At 39.1% G+C, this 20003-nt stretch overlaps 1 protein-coding gene across 1 annotated transcript in view; it reads left to right on the top strand.

The window, feature by feature from the left end:
• LOC147140343 (sickle tail protein homolog) overlaps positions 1–20003 on the top strand; it is a 237456-nt gene that overhangs the window by 92871 nt on the left and 124582 nt on the right. Inside the window, exons 6-12 of the mRNA XM_086043119.1 lie at positions 9603–9891; positions 12106–12376; positions 13205–13516; positions 13644–13748; positions 17077–17102; positions 17952–18121; positions 18403–18578. Of these exons, the coding sequence (XP_085899245.1) occupies positions 9603–9891; positions 12106–12376; positions 13205–13516; positions 13644–13748; positions 17077–17102; positions 17952–18121; positions 18403–18578 (1349 nt within the window). The remainder of the gene's footprint in view (positions 1–9602; positions 9892–12105; positions 12377–13204; positions 13517–13643; positions 13749–17076; positions 17103–17951; positions 18122–18402; positions 18579–20003) is intronic.

The raw sequence follows: 20003 nt of genomic DNA, 5'->3' as shown, positions 1-20003 counted from the left end.
ACTTCATTCAACTTCATTCCAACGCATTCCGCAATTTTCATTCAGCTTCCTTCGCCTTCACAAGCAATTTCTCCAGAAATTGCATTTTCTAGTCATGTGAAGGCAAAGGCCTTCATAATAATATTATTATTATTACTATTATTATTATTATTGTATATTCTCTTTTAGGCGGCACGGTGGTCGACTGGTTAGCACGTCCGCCTCACAGTTCAGAGGTCGTGGGTTTGATCCCGGCTCCGGCCTTCCTGTGTGGAGTTTGCATGTTCTCCCCGTGCCTGCGTGGGTTTCCTCCGGGTACTCCGGTTTCCTCCCACATTCCAAAAACATGCATGATAAGTTGATTGGACTGTCTAAATTGCCCCTAGGTGTGATTGTGAGTGCGGATGTTTGTCTCTGTGTGCCCTGCGATTGGCTGGCAACCAATTCAGGGTGTCCTCCGCCTACTGCCCAAAGACAGCTGGGATAGGCTCCAGCACGCCCGCGACCCTTGTGAGGATAAGCGGTATGGATAATGAATGAATGAATATATTCTCTTTTATTCCTCACACTTTTTTGGCGTGTGTCTACTTCCACAGTTTTCACCCGATTCTCGCCATTCCAACTTTAATGGATTCCAAAAATTCACGGCTTCCGGGGGTCTGTTTGTTTCCCCCCCTAACTTTCATGGTTCCCCCAAAATTGCCCCTTTTTCACCCCCAAAAACCCCATTCATTTCCAATGGCAAATTCAAAGTTCAATACTTCCACATACTTCATCCGATTCACCCCGTTCAAATTTCAAATCATTCGAAAAATTCATGCCATTGGAATTTCCATTTTTTTTGCCCCTAACTTTCACGGTTCCCCCAAAATTCACAATTTTTCACTCCAAAAAAAACCATTCATTTCCAATGGGACATTCAACACTTCCCCATTTGCTGCGCAGGTTCCATTCCCACTCAAGGAGGCCATTCAACTTCATTGAGCTCATTCAACTTCATTCAGCTCATTCAACTCATATTACACATCACACACAATTCCTACTTCCCCAAAATTCAAATTATTCAACCTTAAAAAACATTCAACACTTGACATTTAAACCATTCCAATTTCAAATTCACAACATTCAGCTCATTCAACTCACAGTCCACATGACCCACGATTCCTACTTCCAAAAAATTCAGATTATTTAAATGCATTTCCCATAGGCACATTTACAACCTTTAGATCATTTTACTCACCTCCCAATACCAGAGGCTGCATACCTCAGTGATAGGGTGGTGGGTTCAATCCCTGGTCATTCCATGCTTGTTTCATTTTTTTTGTCCTAACTTCCTTCTTTCATTGTTAACTCACATTCGACATTACCCATAATTCCTACTTCCCAAAAATTCAAATTATTCAACCTTAAAAAAAAAAACATTAAAAAATTAACCATTCATTCCCAATGGCACATTCACACCCTTCAGCTCATTTAACTCACATTCCAACATCAGAGGCTACATAGCTCAGTGGTAGAGTGGTGGTTTCCCTGACAGGAGGTTCAATCCCCTGCTATTCGATCTGTTTCAATTTTTTTTCATTCCACTTTATTCAACTTTATTCAGTATCATTCAACTTTATTCAACTTCATTCCAATACATTCCGCAGTTTCTTTTCAGCTTGCTTCGCCTTCACGCGCAATTTCTCCAGAAATTCCATTCCCTAGTTGTGTGAAGGCAAAGGCCACATATGGTATTCCTATACTTTATTATTATTATTATTATTATTATTATTATTATTAATCTTATTCCTCCCCATTTTTTGGCGTTCCGCTACTTCCACATAATTCATCCGATTCACCCCGTTCGAACTTTAAACTATTCCAAAAATTCATGCCATTGGGGCTCCTTTTTGTTTTCACCCCTAACATTCACGGTTCCCCCAAAATTCAACTTTTTTATCCACCCAAAAAACCCATTCATTTCCAATGGAATAATTCAAAGTGTAACTACTTCCACATACTTCGTCCGATTCACCCCATTCGAATTTCAAATGATTCCAAAAATTAATGTAATCACAATTTGTATTTTTTTCGCGTCTAACATTTAGGTTCCCCCAATATTTGCCGTCTTTCACCCCAAAAAATCCCATTCATTCTTAATGGCACATTCAACATTTCACATTTACACCATTCCAGTTTCCAAAAATTCAAGTCATTCTACTCATTCAACTCATTAAGCTTTTCAACTTTTTGTTTTCACCCCTAATATTTACGGTTCCCCCAAAATTCAACCTTTTGCACCCCAAAAAAGCCCATTCATTTCCAATGGCACATTCAAACTGTAACTACTTCCACATACTTCATCCGGTTCACCCCATTCAAATTTGTAATTATTCCAAAAATTCATGTAATCACAATTTGTATTTTTTTGGCCCCCAGCATTTAGGGTTCTCCCAACATTTCCCATCTTTCACCCCAAAAAATCCCATTCATTCTTAATAGCACATTCAACATTTCACATTTACACCATTCCAGTTTCCAAAAATTCAAGTCATTCAAGTCATTCAACTCATTAAGCTTTTCAACCTTATTGTTTTCACTCCTAACATTTACGGTTCCCCCAAAATTCAACCTTTGTCACCCCAAAAAAAAACATTAATTCCAATGGCACATTCAAACATCGACGACTTCCACATACTTCATCTGATTCACCCCGTTCAAATTTCAAATCATTCCAAAAATTCATGCCATCACAACTTTTATTTTTTTCGCCCCTAACACTTGATGGGGTTCCCCCAATATTTCCCATTTTTCACCCCAAAAAATCACATTCATTCTTAATGGCACATTCAACATTTCACATTTACACCATTCCAGTTTCCAAAAATTCAAGTCATTCAACTCATTAAGCTTTTCAACACACCTAAAATTTATGGTTCCCCCAAAATTCAACTTTTTTTCGCCCCGAAAAAAAGCCGATTCATTTCTAATGGCACATTCAAACTTCAACTACTTCCAAATACTTAATCCAATTTACTCCGTTCAAATGTCAAATTATTCCCAAAATTCATGCCATCAAAACTTGTATTTTTTTGCCCCTAACGTTTACAGTTCCCCAAAAATTGAACTTTTTTCACACCCAAAAACCCCATTCAATTCCAATGGCACAGTCAACACTTCCCCATTTGCTGCGTTGGTGGATTCCTGCTCAGTCGACAATATTTCATAGAGGTCATTCAACTTCATTCTACTTCATTTAACGTCGTTCAGCTCATTCAACTCACTGCACCTGTATCATTCAACTTTATTCAGGATCATTCAACTTTATTCAGTATCATTCAACTTTATTCAACTTTATTCAACTTCAATCAGTACCATTCGCCTTTATTCAGTATCATTCAACTTTATTCACCATCATTCGACTTTATTCCACTTTATTCAACTTCATTCAACTTTATTCAACTTCATTCCGCTTTATTGAACTTCATTCAGTATCATTCAAATTTATTCAGTATCATTCAACTTATTCAACTTCATTCAAACGCATTCCGCAGTTTCTTTTCAGCTTCCTTCGCCTTCACACACAATTCCAGCAGAAATTGCATTCTCTAGTTGTGTGAAGGCGAAGGCCTTCACACATATGTTATTCCTACAGTTTATTATTTTGTGAAGGCAAAGGCCTTCACACATATGTTATTCCTATAGTTTATTATTATTATTATTATTCCACTTTTTAACACATTTTTTGGTGGGCGACTCCTTCCACATTTTTCACCCGATTCACTTCAAGTTCAAAACATTCAGAAAATTCATGCCTTCCGGGGTAGAAATTTTTTTTTTGTTCCCCAAATTTATCGTTTCCCCAATATTTTCCACTTTTCACCCCCCAAAAAACATTCATTTCCAATGGCACTTTCAACATTTCCCATTTCCACCATTCCAATTTAAAATTCACAAGATTCAACTCATTCAACTCACATTGGTAAAGCTTTTCAACACACGCACAATTCGTACTTCCCAAAAATTCGACTTACTCACCCGTAAAAAAACCCACAAATTTCCACCATTCATTCCCATTGCCATATTACACACTTGAAATTTACATCATTCCAATTTAAAATTCACAACATTCATCTCATTCAACTCATATTGGTCAACCTTTTCAACACACCCCAAATTCCTATTTCACACACATTCAACTCATTCAACCTTTAAAAAAACCCACAAACATTCAACTATTCACCATTCATTTCCATTGGCAGATTTAACTTTTCGCATTTACACCATTCCAATTTCCACAAATTCAAGTCATTCAACTCATTCAGCTCACATTCAGCTTTTCAACATCCCCAAAATTCCTACTTCCCACACATTCAAATCGTTCACCCTTAAAAAAGCCACACAGTTTCACCATTCATTTCCAGTGGACCGGTGTTATTGCCCCTTGGTCTCCCCAGTGCTGCCGCCATCTTGGACAGTGACATGAGCTAGACCGGGGATACTAACCCCGAGGCCTCCCCAGTGCGGCGGCCATCTTGGTCAGGGACATTAGCTAGACTGGGATACTCACCCCGATGTCTCCCGAGTGCGGCGGCCATCTTGGACAGCGACATTAGCTAGACTGGGGATACTCACCCCGAGGTCTCCCCAGTGCGGCGGCCATCTTGGACAGGGACATTAGCTCGACTGGGGATACTCACCCCGAGGTCTCCCCAGTGCGGCAGCCATCTTGGGCAGTCACATTAGCTAGACTGGGGATACTCACCCCGAGGTCTCTCCAGTTTGGCGGCCATTTTGGGCGGGGAATTTTGCTAGACTGGGGATACTCACCCCGAGGTCTCCCCAGTGCGGCGGCCATCTTGGGCAGGGACATTAGCTAGACTGCGGATACTCACCCCGAGGTCTCCCCAGTGCGGCGGCCATCTTGGGCAGGGACATTAGCTAGACTGGGGATACTCACCCCGAGGTCTCCCCAGTGCGGCAGCCATCTTGGTTATGTAGTTCAAAAGTATTGGGACACTCAGAATTGTCATCCCCAAGTGTTCTTAATTAAGCGGCCATGTTGTTCAAAAGTAATGGGACACCCCGTTTTTTCATCCCCTGGTGTCCCAAATGAAGCGGCCATGTTATTCAAAAGTATTGGGACACCACCATTTTTCATCCCCAGGTGACCCTAATGAAGTGACCATGTTCAAAAGTATTGGGAGACCCAGAATTGTCATCCCCAGGTGTCCTTAATGAAGCCGCCATGTTGTTCAAAAGCATTGGGACACAGAATTTTCTTCCCCAGGTGTCCCTAATGAAGCGGCCATGTTGTTCAAAAGTATTGGGACACTCAGAATGTTCATCCCCAGGTGTCCCTAATGAAGCAGCCATGTTGTTCAAAAGTATTGGGACACCCATAATTTTCATCCCCAGGTGTCCCTAATCAAGCGGACATGTTGATCAAAAGTATTGGGACACCCAGAATTTTCATTTACAAGTTTCCCTAATGAAGCGGCCTATTTGTTCAAAAATATTGGGACGCCCAGAATTTTCATCCTCAGGTGTCCCTAATGAAGAGGCCATGTTTTTCAAAAGTATTGGGACACCCCAATTTTTCATCCCCAGGTGTCCCTAAGGAAGTGGCCATTTTGTTCAAAAATATTGGGACATCCCGATTTTTCATCATCAGGTTCCTTCCTTCCCGAGATTCCTTGTTTCCTTCCTTCCTTGCTTCCTAGTATCCTTTCTTCCTCATTTCTTCGCCTCATCCTTTCCTTCCTATATTTTGTATTCTTACTGTTTTCTTTCTTTCTTGTTTTCCTTGCTGTCTTGGTTCTTTGCTTCCTCCCTTCCTTTGATTCCATCATTCTTTGTTTTCTTTCTTTCATTGTTTCCTTACTTCCTCTTTTCTTATTTCCCTTTGGATATTTTTCAAGGTCATTCAACTTCATTCTGAGGTTTCCATACAGCTTCCTTCGCCTTCACATGCAATTTCTCCAGGAATTGTATTCTCTAGTATTACTATGATATTGTTCCTTTTTTGCCACTCCAAAACTTTGGCGTGCTGCCACTTCATGGTGACATGACCCTAACATTTCTGGTTCCCCCAACATTTTTCACCCCTAAAAATCCCATTCATTTCCAATGGCACATTCAACACTTCACCATTGGATGTCTTGGATCGATCCCCGCTCATTCCACAATATTTCATAGAGGTCATTCAACTTCATTCTACTTCATTCAACTTCATTCAGCTCATTCAACTTTCACATCACTTACAATTCATACTTCCCAAAATTTCAAATTATTCAACCTTAAAAAAACCATTAAATTCGCCATTCAGTCCCATTTCCACATTCACCATTTCAGTTTTACATTCTTCCAGTTAAGTCCCTGATGGTGTAGTGGTACACACGCCGAGTTGTGAGTGGGCAGCGCTGGTTCGGCTCCTGCTCATTCCAATATTTTTAATAGAGTTCATTCCAATTCCACGTTATTCAACTTCATTCCACTGTATTCAACTTTATTAAGTATCATTCAACTTTATTTATTATCATTCAACTTTATTCATTATCATTCGACTTTATTCCACTTTATTCAACTTCATTCAATTTTATTCAACTTCATTCCACTGCATTCAACTTTATTAAGTATCATTCAACTTTATTTATTATCATTCAACTTTATTCAGCATCATTCGACTTTATTCAGCTTCATTCAGTATCAATCAACTTTATTCAGTGTCATTCAACTTTATTCAACTTCATTCCAACACATTCGGCATTTTCTTTTCAGCTTCCTTCGCCTTCACACGCAATTTCTCCAGAAATTGCATTCTCTAGTTAAGTTATGTGCCCTCCAAAGTCTGAAAATCAGCATGTGTCAATACCAAACACCTCATTTCGGCAATTAAATGAGCACTTTTGATTTTAATGCTAAATGTACTGTTTTCTATCTCTGTACACATGCTCATGTGATAGCCACGTTGTGCTTAGCAACTATCAAAACGTCACTACAAGGAATGTTTCGGTAGTGACATAATGGTTTCGGTAGTGACAATATGATGTTTATTTTTGAATAAAGTAAGTTTTAAATAATATAATACATAGATACATATGCCATACATAGATCCTTCTTAGTTTAACAATATTATATTCCATATTTTATCAAAATTTGACGGGAAAAATAAACCCGAACCGGTCTCTATCGAAACATACAGAGAGGTTTCGGGTGTGACATAATGGTTTCGGTAGTGACAATATGATGTTTATTACTGAATGATGTAAGTTTTGAATAATATAAAACATAGATACATATGTCATACATAGATCTCTCTGATTTTAACAATATTCTATTTCATATGTTATCTTAATTTGAAGGGAAAACACCAGAATGCCAAAAAACCTAGCAGAGACAGAGTACAGGCGAAGGGTTACAATGACCCAGTGAAATCCAAAGAATATTTCATAAAGGAAAGAGAAAGAAATAAGAGATGGAAGGAAGAAGGAAAGCTGAGGTCTACCAATGAATTATCCAGCAGAGAGCAAAAATTCAGAAGAGCATGTAGGAAAAGACAAAAACCACTGGATGTCTCTCAAAAAACAGAGAGAGAGGGAACATACATACAGGGAAATGTATGTTACAAAAATTTTTGTCATTCAAATTACATTTTCATTTGGAAGGTGAAACCACAGTTTTTCAATGATGAAGAGCCCCATGATGGACAGGTGACCGGTCTAGCGTGCACCCTGCTTTTGCCTTAAATCAGCTGCGATCAACTCAAACCCCCTGCGACCCTGAGTACAGCACAAAGCAGAAGAAAATGGATAAAATAATGTTTCATTAGTTATAATACACGTTAAAAGTTCAAATATATCAAAACCAGTTAAATGATTACAATGCTACCCTCACACAAAATATTACTGCCAAGCAGCAACAATATGGTCACTCCTGAAATGTTGTAGTCACTACCGAAAAAACTGATGTTTTCACAAAAATAAACAGTATTGAATTATCAACCAACAATTTCTGATAATGATTGGTTAAGGGTATGTTTGTTTTAATTAATGATGACTTTTGAAGTTTTATTTTACAATGAAAAATAGCATATACATTTTGATTTATTTCAGAAAAAGTCATTAAATTCTGTTAAAAAATCATTTTGATTGGTTTTGATGTCAAACCCATATATGTTAATTTATTAAAATACTGTGTAGAGGGGGGAATGGAAAAAAATATTAATCGGCTAGTAGAAATATTTTGATTCTTCTGTTATCGTGTGTTTCGGTAGTGACACATTTTAGGGGCAGGCAAGATATTAGGGAAAAGCTAGAAAATACTATTTAAAAATTGGCTGTACTTCTACTATATTTGTGCCCCTTAGATATGGTGCAACATGAATACAATAAAAGTTTTTCTGAAATAAAATACAAATTTCACACATTTTCCAACTCTGAATTTGAACCAATTCAGTAGAATGGCCCATATATGTACTGTAATGACAACTTGTCTTTAACTTGAATACTTAAGATGTGTCATAGTCATAGGCTGTTGCTGCTGAGTGTTTAAAGATTTCAGTGTCTTAATAATTTACACAATTAAGTGATCTTTATTGTTAGTGTATTTTTTATTCTGGTGTTTCCAAGAAACTGAACTGAACCGAAATGTGATTTAGCGTACCGTTACACCCCTAGACTTAGGTTTTTATATTACAAATTTAAGTAATATAAAAAAATTATAGTAACTTGGGCGGTGACACAAAATTGAACCCAAAAATTATGCAACTCATTTTATGGATGTTTTTTCAGCTTTATAGCCCATGTCTTTTCAGTTAATGTTGAAATTGATAGGAATGAGCAAGTGCCAAATGAAATATACTCAAATATTATGTGCTGTTGGGTTAAATTTGCACTGTGATATTTGAACGCCTGTTAACAAGATTAATAGAGCAAAAGGAGATGAATCACATTAGATATGGCCAAGATAACATAATGAAATAATCTCCAGTATTTGAGGGAGACTTTAAGTCGCAACTTTTCTGTTCCAAATTTGAAGCATTTGGTTTGGAAAGAAAAAAAAAAAGGGAGAATTATAGCCCTATGTACCCAGCGGCTACGGTAGCCTGTTTTGTCCGTGGTGGTTTCAGTCCACCGTGTGTGTGTGAGAGTGGGTGCGTGCGCACATGTTTTTCCAAAAGGTAATAATGGAGCAGGAGATGGACAGATGGACTGTGTACCCTCTCCCCGTGCCTTGTGCTCACCTTGTCACTCTTGGTTACTGCATTTATTTAAGCCCATGTTTCATTTTCTCTCGATGCCAGTACCACCTTGGTCACATTCTAGCATGACCCTGAATGATTGACCTTGCCTTTTTGCCTCATGTTGTCTTGGTTGACTGATTTTTAATGTCCCAAACTGATCCTGTTATGAATTAGTGGAGGCTGGGACGTGGGGGTGAGATAAAGATGCAAACAAAATAAAAGAAGAATGGGTAAGGACCTAGTAGTAATCTTGATTATAATGACTAAAACCTTGCAAGATTCATTGTCTTTAACAAGCTGAAATAATCAATTCTAATTTTGATAGTAAAAATATACACTTTTTTTTTTTTTAGTATTATGACAAACATTTCATACCAATACCATTTTGTTTTGGCAGATCTCCAAAGAAGTACTCTATGGTAGCCACAGTCCAGTCCACAGATTGTCATCGTCCAGTCGTGGCACCATTCAGAGCTTGCAAGGCTCCATGTCCCCACCCATGGTGCGTTCCATGCCCTCCTCTCCATCCAGGATGTCCTACGGTGGGAAGAGCACACAAGGCTTAGTGGGAGTGTTGGATCCAGGCAGCACCACATTGCCCCGAGATCGGCTATCAGGCGCAGGACGTTCCAGCAGTTTATGCACCAGCAGCAGTGCCATACTAGAGAGGAGGGATGTCAAGCCTGGTAAAATAAATAAATAGATAAATACATCCACATACACACACACACAATCCCTCTTCACTCTATGTAAACTCAAAGTATAATAATTGGTTAGAAAAGATTATATATCGATCTATGTGTATAGACAAAATGCCATTTTGCTTTTTTTCCCACCTTATTTTAAAACGTGACATACTTAAATCCAAATTCAAAATTTCTTGTCTTGCTGAGAGACAGCCCATAGTTTTGCTTTCCTTACACATACGAATAAGCCGGCCTTCAAACCTCCCCATATACTGCTGTGTCAATGTCCGGCTTTTGTTACTATTTGGACGAGGCGTGAAGGCTCATGAGCCTTGCGACAAGAGAGGCATTGTGGGCTGCCTCTTGTCATCTCATTTGCAAGTGTATGTATTATGACAGGCTGATCTCACCAGCCAGTGCATGTGTAACAGTGGGCTGGATATCGCCAATGAGAAGATGAGAGCCAGCCGGCCAATGTTCGCTGTGCCCAGCTGCTTGCTTCCACATGCAGAAGAGAAGCCCAGAGTGTGGAAAAAAGCAAGTCCCTGTAAAGACAATAACACCATTAAAAGTCAGGTCCGAGTCTATCAGCACCCCAAGATTTCGGATTTGGTCTTTGGTTTTAAAGGACAGTGACTCCAAGTGTTTACTTACAGCAACCCTCTTTTCTTTTCTTTTCTTTTCTTGCTGAAAACAATTACCTCACTTTTGTTTTGATTTAGCTGAAGAAAAAATTGCTTCATGCAGTTGTTAATTTGCCTTAGACAGGGACACAATACGTTAATTGAACTGCTGTCATTTGGGAAATTGCTGACTATACCTGCGTGTCATGTGCATAGCCATGATAGTCAACATTGGCGAACTGAATCAATTGACTCAATTAGGGTAACATAAAGTCTGAGAAAAAAAGGGTCCAAGGAAAAAAGGCTCCAAGGATTGACCCTTGAGGGACCCCACGTGATGGCCTTTCGACGACGTTCGAAACTCCAAATCAACCAAAAATGACTCCTATCCTCCAAGTAGGACATGAACCATTTCAGGACTGTTCCTTTTAATCCTAAACACGTTTCCAACCTGTTCAACAGTATATATCAACTGTATCAAACGCTGCGCTCAGATCTCAATACGCCTAGCACTGACACCTTCCCTGCACCAGTGTTTAATATTGTGACATTTAGTACTTAAAAATAACTGTTTTTTACTGTGATGAGGTTGGAAACTCGATTGAAATTTACCAGAGAGTCCATTTGAGACAAACAAAAACATATTTTTCTTAGTTGATTAAAAACTTTCTCAACAGTCTTGGTTAAGATGGGAATGTTTGAGATGGCTCTATAATTTGGTAACAAGGCGGCATCCAGCGTTCTCTTTTTTAGAGGTGGCTTGACAGCAACAACGTTCAGGGGTTTAGGAAACTCGCCTGACTGAAGTGAACAGTTGATTATTTGCTGTAACTCATTTGAAACAAATTAAGCTTGAGGTTTTGAGTAGGGATGTTCCGATCTCGGTTTTATGACACCGATACATACAAGATCGTCTGATACCGATACCAATTTCGATCACATGGATTTTCTGTAAATTTGAAAAATGTGACCCCCAAAATTGTCTCCCTGTGGCAATAATGTCACTTTAACTGCGCTGCCGCAGGGGGCGCAACACTGCACACATGGCTGTAGACTGCGAAGCATGAGCTGCAGGTGATCAGATTATTTGATTGGCAATAAAAGGCTTGATCAAATATTACGATCATGTAATTTTTCATAAAAATTGGCCGATCACAATCGCTGGTCGATCGATTGGAGCATTCCTAGTTTTGAATCCTGGCTCGACTTTCCTGTGTGCAGTTTGCATGTCCTTCGTGTGCTTGCGTATGGTTCATTTTAGACTCTCAATTATCGTTTGGAATGAATTTGAGTCTGAACTCTTGTCTCTATGTGCCCTGTGAATTGATGGCAACCAGTTTGGTGTGTACCTCGCCACTTGCCCAGTCAACTGGTATAGGCTCCCGTTCACCTAGAACCGTGAGGATAAGTGGCATAGAATATGGAAGATTAGATGTATGGATAGATGGATACATGTTCTATTTAAAATGGTAAAGTGAACCAAGAAATTATTTGCAGTCACAACTTGGACAATTGCAATGGTAGTTTTGCATGCTTCCTCTGTCATGCTTTGGACACAAGATATTTATAAATCTATTGATGTGTGCCCTAGATGAAGATGCTGGCAGCTGCAAGAGCATGGCCCTGGTGGTCCATGGGGAGGCAGGCCCACGTTACCCAGACTCCTACTGCTCTTCACTACAGGACGGGGGGAGGAGCAGCTTTGCTTCGACCCAGTGTAGTGGTTCTTTGACCCATGCTTCAGAAGTGGTAGCTGCTGGTGTCACAGGGATTCCTGGGGGCTTACAGCCGTACCGTGCATCCATCAAGCCTCTGATGGGCTATGGGGACATCATGGAGCATCACACAAAATCGCTGCACAGGTATGCAGACCGAAACAATTTTGTTTATAAGGTGCTCTTTATAAACAGTGGTACAGAGATGGAACCCAAATGTTAAATGTGCGTTTCTGAGGTGGATTGAACACTTTGGAGGAGTGAATAGTGTGAAGCGGGTTCGGGGTAAAATTGCAATAGTGTGAATAGAGACCCTTGGAAACATACTCTTGTGAGGCGAACAATTGCGAGTGTTTTCGAAGGCAGCGAATGGTGCGTTCACGTCACAGTTTGTCAAGGTTCGTCCAAGTTGCAAATGTTTGCAAAATGTTTGGCAGTAGTTTGCCAACAGCTTTAGTGATTTTTCTTGACGCAGGGAAATTTTCAACATATTACCAAATTTAATACACAATTACCACCGGTGCACAGAGACACGTTCTGCTTAGCATTGTGGTTTGTGAAGCATTTCACCATCTGTGCGTGTTTTGTAAACTATACGCCATCTGTTTCCTCCATTTTACTGATTAGCGCCACGCAAAAGCCAAGTAATCCTTTAGTGAATTCGGCCCTCAGTATTTACTTTGTTTGTTTAACCAAGGGATACTTTAAAAGGAGTTATACAGTTTTCTAATAATTTGCATGGATAATTAACTGTCTCTACCGTGATACATTAAATGGCTCCCTTTGTGTCTTTTAATTGAACGACAAAAAACATGTATTAAAAATCTAAATCTGCAGTTGTCAAAATAAAAATAAAAAATTCAACTAGTATGCCAACAATTAAAATGTTCTGTGTCAATGGCTTGACAAAGAAAACGTAGACCATAAAGCTGTGTATTAAACCTGTCCACTTGTTTTGTTGTTTTTTTCTTCCAGACAAAAAAGTAGGAAATATGGTGACAGCCAACATCCTCAATTAGCAACACCGCCTCCCTCCCCACACAGATTAAATGAAGTCAGAATGAATGAGGGACAGATCATTGGTGGGGTGGGCCTGATCTCACCTGAACGAAGGTCCCTGATTCGTCAATCCCTGCGGCGGGAAAATAATGGAGCTACTGTGGAGATTATGAACAGAAGCAGAGGGAGTGGTTCATCATCGTCCACTTCGTCCGTGTTTGTGGACAGCCCCCTGACACAACCAGAAATGCTTAATCATGGGCACATGACTGCTTTTGATACTCAGAGGTGAGAGGTGAACGCAGATAGAGATATTATGGAATTTCATGATCCCATACATTTATTGTTGTATTTCAAGTTTAATTACCTAGAAAAAATTATAGTAACATGTATTTCTATAAATAATGTTTTTCAGTGAGCGAATGAAAGCAATGGAGGAGCAAATAGCCACTCTAGCAGGACTGGTTCACCATGCGTTGTCTGTGGGAGGAGATATTCCTAGAGATAAAGGCCTTATTAGGTCTGTATATTGTGTGTGTGTGTGTGTGTGTGTATTTACATGTTTATTTTTAATATATATATATATAAAAAATAGGATATTCCGCTTTCGGCAAACTTTTGACAGGTGTGACGTCACACAGGAAGTCCCGCCTTAACCACGCCCCATTTATGACGTAATTTTGTAGTACATAAGCCCCACCCCCTAACCACGCGCTTTGATGACGTCATGTTGTAGTCCATAAGCTCCATTCTCACCCCTAAACACGCCCAATACCTCAAATAACCACACCCCTTTGTAGTCCGATAATGCAATTTTACCCCGAACCCGCTTCGATACCTCACATCCGGTCGGCCATTTTACGTTGCCATGCATCGTTTCCGGTCGGCCATCCTACGTTGCCACACATCGTTTCCTGTCCGCCATTTTGGCACTTCCTAGTCCCCGCTGCTTTAACACGTCATTTATGATTAACGCCCACTTCGGTAAGCGTGACGGTTCCGTCAACTCTGGGCGTGCGCCCGGCACTGCCAACGGATCTACCCAGCAGCCGCCGCGGTGGCAACGGTCGCTCTTTGCGGGGTCGCTAATCCTCCCCGGGCCGCGGCCCGGCTCGCTCATTCGGCCGACGCCTCACCATGGAACTGACGCGATGCAGTTTATGACCCAAAAGTCGTAATCGGCTAAGTATCTCTAATGGCAACATTGAGCCAAAATTCAACAGACAATTGCACCGATCCAGCTAATATTTAGCGTATAGCATACGCAGCTGCAGCCTACATAAACACTGTACATACATATCGTCGCTGTCATGTGAAAAACACTCTTTTTTTTTTCATTTTCTTATTTTTACTTGAATGGTGTTTCCGCGTTACAGACATCGCATTAATGTGAAAATGTAAAAAGTTTCCAAAATTAGAGATAAGTGTTTTTCACAGGACAGCGACGATATGCATCATATGTTTACATAGACTGCTGAGATTAGATAGCCTTTCCTTGCTTGCCCATAAAATGCAGCGTTGTGTTTGTCATATATATTTTCTTTCTAAAGCAAGACAAGGTTAGCCAATCAATTGGTGTTCAGTAGCATGTTTTCAGTGACAGCTGCATTATTGTATTATCCTGAACTACTCAAAAATAAAGCTCTTGTGAAAAATAATACGAGATAATAATGCAAAAAACTGTATTAAAATAAATACTGGTTAAAAACAGCCCTTTGAGTAATCCATGGTAAAGTTCACAAATAGTAAAAAGTTCATGAAATTGAAGAACAGAGAAGTTCATGTGAATTGTCCAAGAATAACTCCTTCTATTTTTTTTTTGTTAAGAATGGGAATTGCGAATCGTTAGGAACCAGAATCGAATCAAAACCGGAATCGTCCAAATTCAAACGATGCCCAAACCTACCTGCTACTGTTCTGGATAACCAATAACTGAAAGTATTTTAAATTATTTTCTTAAATTGTTTTTATTATTACGATTGTTATTATTATCTGTGACTTGTTGGCTTGCCTTAATAGATAAACATGTGGATCTAGACACTCAGACAACTTACTGATTTTGTTGTCAATTTATGTTACTGTAAGTGGTGGGTGTTATTCTTTTTCACTACCTCAAACAACTTGAAAATGATGTGCCATTGGTGTTGCACAGCATGGTTATTTCTTTGCACTAGTTCAGAGAATTTACAGATGAATAATTGTTTTTTTTTTGTTTGTTTTGTTCTTTGCACTACTTCTTCCTTTGTTTTGCATTACCCCAGGCTCAGACAACTTAAAATGTGTTCCAGGCATTGACTGTACAGAGGTTTGTCGAAATTAAATGGTGTACTATTTCTTTGCACTACCTCTTAAAAAAACTATTGTATTAATGATCATTTAAGTTTTGGGCGATAAAAAAAGTTTTACAGTAAACATTTTTTTTTTAAAAAGCCTGTGGTTTAATTTGTTCCGTGTGGTATCGAAATGGTATCGAGTATCGATACTGAACTGGGTATCGGTATCGAAGTTGAAATTATAGTATCGTGACAAGTCCATGCAGCGTGTGGAGGTGATCATGAGCCTGCATCTTCATGTCGCGGGGTTGCCTCCCAAGCAGTCGCGTGCGTTGTCTGACACCGCTTACAGCCGCGAGAGTGAAGCGGCATCAGAGTGAGGTAAGACCTCATCGAAAACCGGGGGTGTCTTGAACGTGCGCATCTGACTCCACAGCCGAGTGTGGCCATATTGGAATGCACCATTTCGGCTGTTACGTTCCATTAGATGGTGTGTTGTCGGTCGAAACTGGGGCCATTCCTCATCCAAATAAATACAATAAAATACAATACAATACAATTTATATAGCGCATTTCATAAAGTGTGCACGTCTACTCATTCCCACTTCAGTCTCTGTAAATATCCTGACTGGTGTTTAATGCCTCGCTTGTCTTAACCATGATTAGCAAAGAAGCAGTGTTTTTTTTTTTTTTTCAAATGATCAGGATCGTTTCAGACTTCTACCGAGCATGCTGATGAGCTGATCATTTCAATCAGGTGTGTTGTAGTAGGGAGAGATCCAAAACAGGCAGGATATAGCTCTCAAGGAACCAGAGTTCCCTACCCCTGTATTATACGTTCCCCCGATTTACTGGTATCCACACTGAAAGAGTTTAGGATTATCCGCAAAGTAATTTGATAGATTATGATTTCTTGAATGAAAAGTTCTCTTACCTTGCTAACACTTTCGGCTGTCATAATTTTTGCTGCTCACCAAGAATCATCACGGCCCGTGAGTGAATTTGTCCAGAAACGGGGAGTTGCGAGGAACGACATGGCCATAAATAAAAAAAAATAATATCTTACCCAATGTTGTGTGATGTACAAAAGTGGGTTTCCCGTATAGCGTTAATTACTTTCCAAAATACAGCGCCATTTCACAATTAGCTCGCTTCTGACACACTCGGTAAACATCTGAGATATTCACTTGTTTTTATGTGGCATCACACGACATGGTAAGGCTTGGTCTCATATCAGACTGCACCTTGCCCACTTGTGGGCTGTATCTTGGAGCTGTCACAGCTCACTGTCACTGTATAGTATCTAAGACCAAGCCCTCTGAGAAATAGGACACCCCTTTGTTCTCGTGAAGGTGCACAACCAAGAGTGGGTCAAAATATTGGTGTTAAGAAGCTCATTAGCCCGTAAAAACACATAAATTAGCCACATCATTGTTCAAGGAGCAGGGTTCAAAGTGTGTGACAAAAAGCAGCATCTTATAGTCTGGAAATTACGGTAATTTAAAATCTGAATTAATTGGTCAAATAGTTCTGTGACTTTCAGATATTTACTAACTACTGTATGTGTGTTTGCAGTGGAAGAGCTGGGAAAAGTTGCCCTGGTGAGTTTTTGATGTAATCGACTTAATCCTCAATACACTAAGTCCTTGAAAATCGACCTCAATCCATTCTGTGATGCTGGTCTAACTTCGATTTAGTTGACTTTCAAAACAAAGTTTAACATGGTCTCATTGACAGTCATTTTGGGAATAATTTGTTGCACAGTCAGAATCATTATTCCATCACCACTGTAACAAAATTAAGAATATCTGGCTAGATCTCAATGCATTTTTATGATGGAATAGTCTGTGCAAAAACGGACTTTAAAATACGACCACTGCAATTGTTTATAGTGTGCTATTTAAATACAGCTGGACAGAGGGTGTGTAAGGGAACAGATGAAATAGAGAAAAATACAGAAGTCAGGAAAAACCCAGAACCATAGCAGAACGACATGGTATAGGACAACAGTGTGATATGGGAAAAGAGTAATTATCTGTGAAGGAAAGGTACATCCTGTGAGAAAGGATTTTAACTACTAACCAATTGGACAGGATGAGCGAGGACGGGGCAGGACAGTACAGGACAGACCAGGAACAGCAAGCCAGGCTACTGGAGTTTGGTGGGAGTAGCTATGCCTCCTTACAAATTTTTATTTTTCAATTGCAAGTTTACTTATAAAATTTTGAGACTATGATTATGCTATTCTATTCTCACGTGATGTGCTGGTGATCATTTTTTTAAATGAAAATTTAACTTCAAATTGTACAACATTTGTTCAAACTTCAACTATGTACCACTGTACATACTGTACAAACATACTGCTTTATTCAGTTGTATGTTATAAAAGCAAATTGCTACATGTGTGATAATTCATCATATTTTAAATATTGTCTGTCTTTGATTTCCAGGAGTTCCGTCTGAGCCACAGGTGACCAGTACTGTAGATGACGTGATCAGCTCTGCCCCCTTAGCTCTTCAGGCCCCAACCACTGAAAGTGAGCTGCAGCAGCGCTTAGTGCAAATTAAGAGCAATGTGTCTGAACTACGACTGCAATTAAATCAACTCAGACATTTACAGGTAACCGTCCATCCTGGCTTGTGTATTATCGGTAAATAAACAAGGCATCAATCAATCATTTTCATACTTATGGTGTGCTATATAATAGTTTTAATCCATAAGATTATTTTAGTACCAAGACATGTCTGTATTGATGTATTCAAAAACATTGGTTGAGAAGCTATTAAGGTAGGTCTTTGTAAATTACACAATCATTCTCAGGAAACAGTAATATAGTACTCATGTTGGATGGGTAGCCTGTCCACACACCTCACAATTAACCTGTTACTGTTGTATCACAGATATCACACCAGCAAACCATGAGGTCCATGTTGAGCATGGCTGGTCAGGAGCTGGTGTTGTTGATGTGTGATCGCCTGGTTCAGTTGGAGGAGAGGGCATGTGGACGAAGAGCTGAGATAGAGGAGGAGAGGGTTCAATACCTTGCTACAGAAGAGAAAATTCTCAAACAGCTCAGGTGAAAGAAATTTCAGCAATTGTTCACTACTAGAACAATATTGTTTTAAGGGTGTAAACAACTGAAGAAGTAGGAGCCTCCGCCAAATTTGTCTGGATTGGCATTTTTATATTGATACGTATACTGAACATTTCTGGCTCCATTATCCATAGCCCCACTAAACCTTACTTTACACTTTGAACTTCCTTTTCCACTTTTACTCAAATCATATTATGGAAAAGAGGATGCTGCTTGAATTTCAATGGAATTGCAGGGATTTTACAATACATGCGTTTGTAATAGCATTTACATTTTCAACTTTCGAACTTAAGATTGTTTGTATGTCTAGTGTCGAGCATTTTTTCATTTCTGAAGTCAAGTCAGAATTTTTAGAATGGTTTGTTGGGTAAAAGAAATATCATGGTCTTCTACTTTAAATCGGGGTAATTGTTTTTGTTTCATTTGCTTTTTTTTTTATCAAGCTTTGGAATGTAAATATGTGCTTAAACCTATGATACACAACAATTTAGACAAACAAATTTCATACAGTATTATATATTGGATCGTCAACACTCATTCCCTACTAAACAGTTACTGAAAAAGATGCCTTTTCTATTCTTGTACATTTTGTCTTTGCATGCAAAAGACATGTTTGACACAGGACATACTATTTTTTTATCTTAATCCAGTTAACCATAAGAAATAAATACAAATAAGAAGTTATTAGAGTAACAAAGTAAAATTTTAATTTTAAATCAAATCCATTATACTGGGACTGAGGTGGCCTTTGATTTGATTATTTCTGAAGTGGTTAATTAACCTTTTATAAATTCCTACACCCACACAGACTTGATGTCCAATGCTATAACACCACAGCTAAAGATCATCTTGGGTGGCAAACAAGACACAATGCCGTAACAACCCAGGGAGAAAGAAAATGTGAAGTAGCATACTGTCTATAGTAGAGTCAGGACAACAGAAAGTGATTTGTTCTAAAATGACAACAGTTCCCAAACTGGACATACAGTATATGTCAATGAAGATGACTAACCCTAACCCCAGTGGATGGCATTTATAAAAAACATTTAATATGAGTTGCTAGCTCTTATTTCATAATGTAACGATGCTCTCCCAAACCACCAATCCAAATCGCATGTAGTACATCATTACCATCAACATATTCAGTAAATGTCTAAACATATTGCTTCAAATGTTAACAAGTAGTGTACCAGTGATACTGTTTAAAATACATAGATTTGCATTTTTATTTTTTGTCTTTCCAATGAAAAATATCAACAAGAAAAAGGCAAAGGATCATGCACATACTGTACATACATGGATACTTAAAATTGTGAAGCCCCGCAGTGCAGCAGTTTTGCAAGCTCCCATGGTTAAGCCTCTTTACAATGACTTCAAAGCCGATTTTAGTGCCATCTCATCACGAAT

The sequence above is a fragment of the Filicampus tigris genome, chromosome 10 (genome assembly GCF_054856515.1).
Source record: "Filicampus tigris isolate MCC_2025a chromosome 10, RoL_Ftig_1.0, whole genome shotgun sequence".
NCBI lineage: Eukaryota > Metazoa > Chordata > Actinopteri > Syngnathiformes > Syngnathidae > Filicampus > Filicampus tigris.
This window is presented reverse-complemented; position numbering and strand designations above follow the sequence as displayed.